Source organism: Pteropus vampyrus, unplaced genomic scaffold (genome assembly GCF_000151845.1).
Source record: "Pteropus vampyrus isolate Shadow unplaced genomic scaffold, Pvam_2.0 Scaffold70, whole genome shotgun sequence".
Taxonomy (NCBI): Eukaryota; Metazoa; Chordata; class Mammalia; order Chiroptera; family Pteropodidae; genus Pteropus; species Pteropus vampyrus.
The window spans coordinates 6,436,819-6,446,363 of record NW_011888851.1 but is presented as its reverse complement, the minus strand read 5'-3'; the positions used below and the strand labels follow the sequence as shown (position 1 = coordinate 6,446,363).

Sequence of the window (9,545 nt, the reverse complement as noted above, 5' to 3'; positions counted from 1 at the left end):
GCGCGCGCGCTTGTCCCAGCAGGAACTTCCACTAAAGTCTGGCATTTAAAACCAACGCCCTATATTTTGCTCCAGCAAAAGTTGTTTTTAAAATAATTTTTATGACGTTTTAGAAAGTCAAAGTAGTTTTTAAGAAACACGTGTAACTTTAAACTGAACAATTCTACTTTGCAGAGTTTCTCCTAAGAATCTTTGAGGCTATACGCCTAGAGGCTGTAAACATAAACCTCTCTTGGGGCTGAGCAGGCAGAAGAGCTAGGTAAGGGGCTGCATTCTGTAGCTGGTGGGGATGGTGGCACACCGGAATAAGCCTGCCCATTATTGCAATGTGACAAGAGGGATCAGAGAAGCCAAACTGTTTTTCAACAGAGCCCAGAAATTTCCATTTTAAAATACTGGCTGTGATATATTGTAAAAAATGGACCCAAGTTATTCCCCATCCTCTCTCCAAGCTCGTGAGTAGAGCCCTCCCATACTGACTGTAAGCTGGCCCTGGCACTCACTTTGGCCAATGGAATGGTAGGAAAAGGGATGCAAACAGAGGCTTGAAAAGTACTTGAACACGGAGGCTTGACTTCTTGCTGCCGATGGGACCCCTGTAACCACTGTCAAGTGAAAAATGTGGGGCAAACTTTATGAGTAGAGGTGTGTGACCTAGATACCTCTGTTGCTCAGGCAACAAAATGCCACTTGCTGGACAGGAGAGTAAGGCCATCTAGATCATCCAGCCCTAACCAGGCCACCTCAGATGCAGGAGAGCCCAGCAGAGATCAGCTGAGTCAGCAGAGACCAGAACAGTCCAGCAAGCTCCTAGAATTGTTAGCTAAATTTTAGGCCAATACATGCTTGAGTGATTTGCTATACAATAAAAGCTAATTGGTGAAAAATTTAAATATGTTTGGAGCTGAACAAAAGAGGAATTCAGTTCACTGTAACCTCTGGTGAATGTAAAGATTTAACGACAAGGACTTCTTTTATATCGCTGTTTATAAGAGAGAAAAAGCAAAATCCACCTGAAGATCCATCTAATATACTAGGGAAATGGTTAATAAGTGGTGGCATATGGCACATACTAGAATGGTATGCCACCGCTACAAAGGATGGTGAGGGAAAGCAGTCACACACAGATCTATCAGATTTGGTGTGTTACCAAATTTGGATCAATAGGTACAATTTTACTAACCCAGAAAACATACTCTTTCAGAATTGTAACACTAAGCTGAGTTGATCACACAGTGCAGTGGAGAGGGCATCTTGCTGTAAGAAAGTGATAAAAAGCTCAGAAAAAAAACTTAGAATATTTATGGGAATGTGCTCAGCTTTGCTTTTTGAGGATATGAGCATGCACAGTGGGGGCAGTAAACAGCTCTGCTCAAGTAAGGACATGATTGTAAAGAGGGATCGGCAAACATCTTTTGACAGTGAAAGACATTGTTATACTTAAAGGCTAAGTCTTTTAATTTCTTCAAATATACTGCCAAATTATAGGACTTGAAAGTGTTCTCCAAACACAAAGGACGTTGATAATCACTGCTATAAAAAAATCTTCAATGACATGAAAAGATATGTTAAGTAAAAAAAGCCAATTGTAAAATAACATGCACAATACAATCCAATTTGTGTTATAAAAAGAATATGCTGGCATTAGAAAGTAACTGGAGGACAGAGATCAGAAGTGGGGTATAACAGTGGTTATCTTTGGAAGATGGGAGTAGTGTGTGATTTTACTAACTCTACAATTGTTCCAATTAAGAGAGGGACAGGTGAATACTCCCAATTTGTGATCTGACCTTCTGAATAATTGGAGAATCTATTTCCTAATTCTAACTTAACTAAGGGTTTTTCAAAGGGAAAAAATTATACTTTTTAATTCTCTCCACTTGTTATGTTGCTATTCATCCCCCTGGGTTTGCTAACAGTTGCTTTGGCTTTTGTTCTCACTACATTTATGGATGAGGGAGTATAGCTGGTCTCTGCCACGTCTGACTAGATGACATTTTAGAATTAGGTCTGATGATTAGTTAGGTCATCCTCTTGCCATTTGTAAGGAAGCTGTCGTGCACAGAAACTTCTGTGAAGGAAAATTCGTGACAAAGTGGCAGTGAAGGAAAATTCGTGACAAAGTGGCCTATGATGGGCTGCCAGGGCCATGAGAGAGCTCTGGCCTTGACCTGAATGAGCAGGGAGTCTCCCCTGTCGAATGGCAGCAGTGCCTGGGTTGGCCTGCTTATATTCTTGAAGAAGATTTGCAGAATGGAAGAACAGAGCATCTGGATCACTGCCTCATTTTTACCTGTGCCTGCAGAGAGTGATGCTACATGACATCCGCCTACCACTCAAGAGAATCAGGTGGGTATTGTGCCTGCAAGGAACCCACGTGTTTTCATATGGGAGAAGATTCTACAATTCCAGAGACTGCCTAGCCCCAATAAAATTCTGAAGGAGTGCAATGATGTGACCGAGCATTTGAAAAAAAAGATTTTAAAAGTCTTGCTCTATCTACTTTGGTTTGGGGTGTGTATGTATGTGTGTACATATGTATGTGCATGCACATGCATGAGTTTGCCTCTATGCTTTTTAAAAACTAAATTTTATTAAATTTTCTCAGTACAAAAATAGTACATGTTTATTACAGCAATTTGAAGAAATACCAATTAGCAAGAAGAAAAAAGTATATCGCTCTCTATACTTGACCCTGACATGGATAAATCTTGAGTTAAATTAGAATTAGGAAATAGATTCTCTGATTATTCAGAAGGTCAGATCACAAATCAGGAGTATTCACCTGTCCCTTTCTTGATTGAAACCACTGTAAAGTTAACAAAATCATATCACATTTTAAAGCTTAGCAAGAAGCACAGTAACAGCACAGTGCCCTCAGCTTTAGCCACTATTCAGCTTTGTCTGTGAACTGCACTCAGGTTCAGCCACGTCACAGCAACAACTTAACAGTGGCCATTTCCCAAGAGGTGACTATTGGCTGAGAACTAGATAAGCTGTAAGCAGACACTATTCCTTTTATCTTGGAGGTGGTGATTCTACGAAGGAGGAAACTGAGTGGCTTAGAAAAGTGAAGTAACTTATCCAACACAATCCCTCTAACAGGAGGAGGGCAGGACTCAAACTTCTTCAATGAGCATTTAAGAGTGTGGAGGAAAAGCAGCAAGGAGCAGTTGGAAAGGGCACACTAGAGCAGTGCCCCAAAGTACACATTCTAGCTCATTCACCCAGGCAAATCACTTAATCTTGCTATAGAAGGAGGCTATCCTCCCTTGCCAAATACTTCACAGGATTTTTGTGAGGTCTAAATGAGATCACAAACATGAAAATCCTTGAAAACAGTAAGGCATTTGACAAATACCATGTGTTATTAATAAAAGAACAGAGGACTAAATTATACTCCTTAAGAGCATAACACTTCAGTCATTAGGGCCTCAATGGAAAGACCAAATCCCCTCTGGTCCCCCAAACTAACTAAACCCTTTAAATAAGTGGCCCAGGATTTTCTTAAGCAATCCTTTAAAGATGAAGGGCTCAGGTACACATGCTGGTACTTGAACTGGTCTTTGCAGGGAGCTTTAGTGTCCTGACACCCTGCCTGAAGAAAGTAACCGTTTTCCTATACTATCAATTCTGTTCCAAAGAAACAACTACTGTAATTTTATACTCTTAATCTGTTCAATACAAGAATGAGAAAAACAAACAAATAATACTTTCTCATGAAAGGGCCACATTATATATAGTAATTCATTTTTATTATCATCATCATTATTAATAGCAAAGTCCATAGTTCAGTTCCCAGGAAACATAAAAGTGGATGTTTTATGTATTGGACACCTGCATGTAATGTGATCATACAGAATTTTTTTTGAGTCAGTATGATTTACCAACCTATTAAAAAGACAACCACACAATTAAAACCTGAGCAATCAAAACAATGCAATCTTCTAGCAATTGAAAACAATGAAGTGTCAGGCCAATGTGGAAGATCTGAGTAATCTGGCCTTTCAGGTAATGTTGACTGGAAATTCTATTTTCTCCTTTCATCTGAGGATCATTAAAAAGAAAATATTCACACACACACACACACACACACACACTCTCTCTCACCGAAGAACTACCTGCCCTGGGCACATATGACTTAGGGATGCACTCCCCAGTGGGTTGATGGAGGCATCATCATTTCATCATATGCTGGAGCACTGAGGGGTCCACCTCCATGGCCTGGAGGCCCCTGTGTAACCTCTGGAATGTGGCCTCCTTCCCATAGCGTTGTCTCCAGCGGATGAAGGCCTCCACCATCTGCGACTGCACATTGTGGGGGTGGTTGGCCTTACAGCGGTAGATATCAGTCTGGGATAGTCCCAGAGACAGCACCACGGGCTCCCACTCTGGGCCCAGCCTCTGGGCCAGCTGGTTAATCTGCCGGTCTGACGGGGAGCTGCTGAGGATATGCGGGGGGATTCCAGTCATCCGGTCATCTGGGGAGGAGAAAGGCACCAAGGTGAAAAGAGCAAGCAAAAACTTCCGATGAGTGCAGAATGAAAATTGTAGGGAGAATGACATCCACTTCTGAATGTCAGGGGTCGGCTTTTCCTAGTCGTCTCGTGGGGCTGCTCAGTATGAAGCCATATATAGGGGCTTATGAAATAATAGTCAGCATTTATAAAAATGTTTATTATAGAAAATTTGAAAGTAAGAAAAAATAACTAGAAATCCCATCAGAGAAACCAATTTATAACAATTTTATCTATTTCCTTTCAGTTTTTTATATATAAAACATAGATTTAAAATTACATTGTACGTACTGCTTTGTAACGTGCTTTTTTCACTTCCATCTCTTTTGCCAGAGAGGCCAGGCAAGGGTTCTGGAGAATTTGGGCCCCAGTTTCCCCTGGCACTAGCCCGTGGGTGCAGGAGTGACACTCTCCTGCAGGAATGGCTAGTGCTAGAGAGTAACATGCTAAACAGAACAACTACTCTCTCCTGATAAACTTGAATATCACCAAGAAAAGCTGCAGTTTCTAAAAGAAACAGGAGCTAAGAGGCCCGCTGAGGAAAAGAAATCTTAGAAGCCATGAGGTAGCAGGTAGAGAGGACAGCCGAGTTCATTGTTCCAGCACAGGCCACAAGAGGAGAGTTACCATCCTCGCAAAACCCAGCGGAGGAAGAGAAAGCATGTGCTGGGGAGGGGCAATGAGGGAACCTGACCTTGCAGCCCTACCCTGGATTTCAGTCTCCCAGAAGCTGTTTTTTTTTGAGGAAGCTTGAACTTGAGGAAGTGATTATATATGTCCCCAGCAAATCCAATGAGAAGTGCCATCGGTTATGCAGCAGGTCTTCCAGAGGAAGGAGGTTAAAGCTAAGCCCTGAACAGGAGAAGGAGGCCCGTGAAGGGATGGGAAAAGAGTGCACCCTGTGCAGAAAGAACATCCTATGCACGTGCAAGAGTCCTGAGGGAGAATAACATGGCATGTTCAAGGGAGTGAAAGAAATTCACTATGGCAAAGTGCAGAGATTAAGAAGGACTCCAAATATCCTAAATTATGGTGCTGGTTACTGGTCAGGCTAGGACTAGAAGTGAGGTCTTCACATTCCTGGTTTAGACATCTGTACGATAGCACATTGCACTACACTTTCTGTCACCAGTATCACAGGAATTCAGGTCAATCCCATTTCACACTCACCAACTGTTCTGATTTATGAATTCAGTAAGAAGGCTAAAGGCATCCTATTAGAATAGCTGATGTGTTCCACTGCACGTGCCTTTGGCCTCTAGGCAGTTGCTAATGCCTAAGACATGAGTTGTAAAATTATTGTCAAGGACTTTTTCTGATGTTTGTCAAGATTGTAACTTTTTTTAAATGACTAAGAAGCAATTAGCATAATGATGATACTACCGACCAATATTTTATATTAACAGTAATGATTTCATGACTTGTATAAAAATATGGGCTCATTAAAAAAATTCAAGCAACACAAAGAAGTACAAAAAAGAAAACAAATCCAATACACCATTTTGAACATGACTTTATGAACATATACTGTTAGAAGAATAATATAACAGCTTTTTCTAAGAGTTATTTAATTTTGTTCATGTATAACAGAAGAAAAATAAGTAAAACTAAATGGCTTTCTGACCTGTGGTTAAATACTTGAAACATACACACATACACACACATGCAATTTAATGCTGAGAAAAAACTTTATGAAAATTTAAGAGCTAAACTGTGCGTTCTTATATTAATATTCTACAATGAACATTTTATATTTCCTTTCCCTTTCCTCGTACCTCCTGAATTTTGTTGCCTGTATCGTTTCTATTTTGCCAGGTGTACAACATTAACATGCTTCTGTAACAATAACCCTCCCAGCAGTTGTTTGGTCTTAAAACTACATTATAATGGTTTGAATGTTCACTAGTGTATTTTGTTATTACTTTTTTTTAATCATGGGTTTCCATTCTTGAGTCTGCTATTTTGCTTTGAGTCTTTAAAAACAATTTTATATTACATTATTTTAATATACTTTTAAATTATGAATATAATTTTATATCATTTAAATACTTTTATTTCTCTTATAAGTTCATAGACCTCGCTCATTATTTCATGGTAGAGAACATTGGTATGGAGAATTCTGATACCAACTCGATCATCCTATTTTGTATAATTTGCTTTTTCTGTCTGCTGTTTTTAGTACTAAAATTTTAGATCAGGGTATAGCTTGGTCATCCATCTGCTTTTCCAGGCATGTGTCATGACCTTCTGATCAAAGATTTAGTTCTTCCTTTCAAAAAATCTTCTCGTGTCATACTTTTGCATTCTTTTTCTGCTTCATCTGCTATATGGTTTTGCCTATCCTCCACGCATTTTCTCTCTTATTGCTTTAACTCCCTATGTTCCTCTCATGCCCTTTCCTCATGCCACTCCCTTGATTTTCAGTTACCTCTGTTAGATTTTGATTTGATTTGATTTTTCTTTGGTTCAAATATTGTACTGTGTTTTTGTTCTCAATTTCTTTTCTTGGCTCTTCAATCTATCTCTTAAAAATCCCATTCCACCTCACACTCATTAGGATGGCTACTATCAAAAAAACAGAAAGTAGACTTCTGGTTAAAATGACAGAATAAGTAAACACTATGCTCACCTCCTACCATGACCACATCAAAATTACAACTAAACTATAATACGATCATCATTGTGAACTGGCCAAAGACTAGCTGAACAGGAGTCCTAAAACTAAGGATATAAAGAAGCCATGTTGAGACTAGTAGGAGGGGTGAATACATGAAACAGGCTGGTCCCACAACCACAGTGTGGTGGTTAAGAGAGGTGAGAGATATCTTGGCTGCAGAGGTTCCCTCTGAGATGCAAGGGGTCCCAACCTCACACCAGGCTTCCCAGCCCATGGTTCTAGTGCCAGCAAGAGCAGTCCCACATCTGGCTGTGAAAACTGGTGGGGATTGTGGCTGAGTGAGACAGAGGGCTGCTGGAGCCCCAGGTGTTTCTCCTAAAGGGCCCACACGTGGACTTACGCGCTGACGAACTCACTTGCTCTGAGCTCCACCACTGGGCAGCAGCTTGAAAAGTGCCAGGGACATTAAGGACAGAAACTGAATTGTCTGGCTTTGGGGCAAGGGCTAGAGGGGCAGTTTTCTCCCAGAAAGCAGTGCTGGTAGACACCATTGTTTCTTTATTGAGCCCATCTACCACACAGTCTGCAGGTACAGGTGGGCAATAAGTCTGAATCTCCATCCTGTCCTGGTGATTCTCTGAAACCTTGTCCCACCCAAATCACAGGCCTGCCCAAGTTGCTTCCATAAAAATGGCCTGTCTAAGCTTGTACTGTGGACTTTCCTAAAATCTCTCAAAGGTTCACATACCCAAAACAAGCAGCATCTGGCCTCAGCATGACCCAAGCCAGGCCCTAGTGGCAGCTGGCCTCATTTCAGAGCTTAGCCTCCCCCATGTGCCTCTAAGCACAGCACAAGTGGCAACCATTTGCAAATCACTTTGTAACTACTACTAGGTGGCCCTGGACTAGGCACAGGCACTTGCAGTGGCTGGCCTTGGCCCACATCAGAGCCTCTCCCAAAAGATCCTAGAACCAACATACCCAGTGGTTGGCTTCAGACTACACGAGAGCACCACCCAATTAGTTCCACAAATGACACATCCAAATAGTGGACTCAGCAAGAACCAGAGCCCCAATAAAGTGAATACTGCTCCATGGGGTCGGCCCCCACACAATATCCAATGTAGTCACAGCAATTCCTCATAGCCAATAAGCCTGAGGGTCAATCTCTCCCACCAATGTGCCAACAGCCCTTAAGGCTCGACAATAACAGAAGGGCACACACAATCCACACAAGGGACACACTTGGAGCTCTCGGCTCAGGTGAACAGACAGACTGTGCCACTGGGCCCCACAAGACATAAACTACATAAGTCTACTCCACCAAGAACGGGAGACATAGCAGATGTACCTAATACATAAAAACAAACACAGGGAGTCGGTTAAAATAAGGAGACAAGGAAACATGTCCCAGATGAAAGAACAGAACGAAACTCTAGAAAAAGAACTAAACAAAATGGAGACAAGCAATCTACCAGATGCAGAATTCAAAATACTAGTTATAAGGATGTTCAGTGAACTTAGAGGAAAAGTAGATGAATTCAATGAGAACTTCAACAAAGAGATAGGAAACATAAAAATAGAAATGGAAAACATAAAAACGAACCAGTCAGAAATGAAGACTACAATAACTGAAATGAAGAATACATCAGAGGGAATCGACAGTAGATTAGATGAAATGGGAGACCAAATCAGTGATTTGTATGACAAGGTAACAGAAAACACCCAATGAGAAGAGCAAAAAGAAAAAAGAATTTAAAAAATAAGGACAGTTTAAGGGACCTCTGAGACAACATCAAGTGTACCGACAGTCACATCATAGGGGTACCACAAGAAGAGAGACAGCAAGGAATTGAAAGGTGTAATGACTGAAAACTTCCCTAACCTGGCAAAGGAAACAGACATAGAAATCCAGTGGAAATGCAGAGTCCCAAAGAAGATGAACCCCAAGAAGCTCACACCAAGACACATCATAATTAAAGTGCCAAAGGTAAAGACAAAGAGAGAATCTTAAATGCAGCAAGAGAAAAGCATCTAGTTACCTACAAGGGAGCTTCCATAAGACTGTCAGCCGACTTTTCAACAGAAACTTTGCAAACTTTGCAGGGGTTGTCACATATATATTCAAAGTGATGTAAAGTAAAAACCTGCAACCAAGATTACTCAGCAAAGCTATCATTTAGAATCAAAGCAGAGATAAAGAGCTTGCCAGACAAGAAAAAACTAAAGTTCATCACCATCAGATTAGTATTACAAGAAATGTTAAAGAGACTTCTTTAAAAAGAAACGAGTAAAAAGAGCAAAATATGAATAATAAAATAGCAATGACTACATACCTATCAATAATTACTTTAAATGTAAATGGATTAAATGCTCTAATCAAAACACATAGGGTGGCTGAATGGAGTAGA

The 9,545-nt window shown here is 40.7% G+C and overlaps 1 protein-coding gene across 2 annotated transcripts in view; it reads right to left on the bottom strand.

The window, feature by feature from the left end:
• Positions 1-3,733: 3,733 nt before the first annotated feature.
• CRADD (CASP2 and RIPK1 domain containing adaptor with death domain) overlaps positions 3,734-9,545 on the bottom strand; it is a 153,090-nt gene continuing 147,278 nt past the window's right edge. For both annotated transcript variants that reach the window (XM_023531567.1, XM_011361783.2), the window contains one exon: positions 3,734-4,481. In XM_023531567.1, coding sequence (XP_023387335.1) covers positions 4,180-4,481 — 302 coding nt within the window. In that variant the 3' untranslated portion in view covers positions 3,734-4,179. The remainder of the gene's footprint in view (positions 4,482-9,545) is intronic.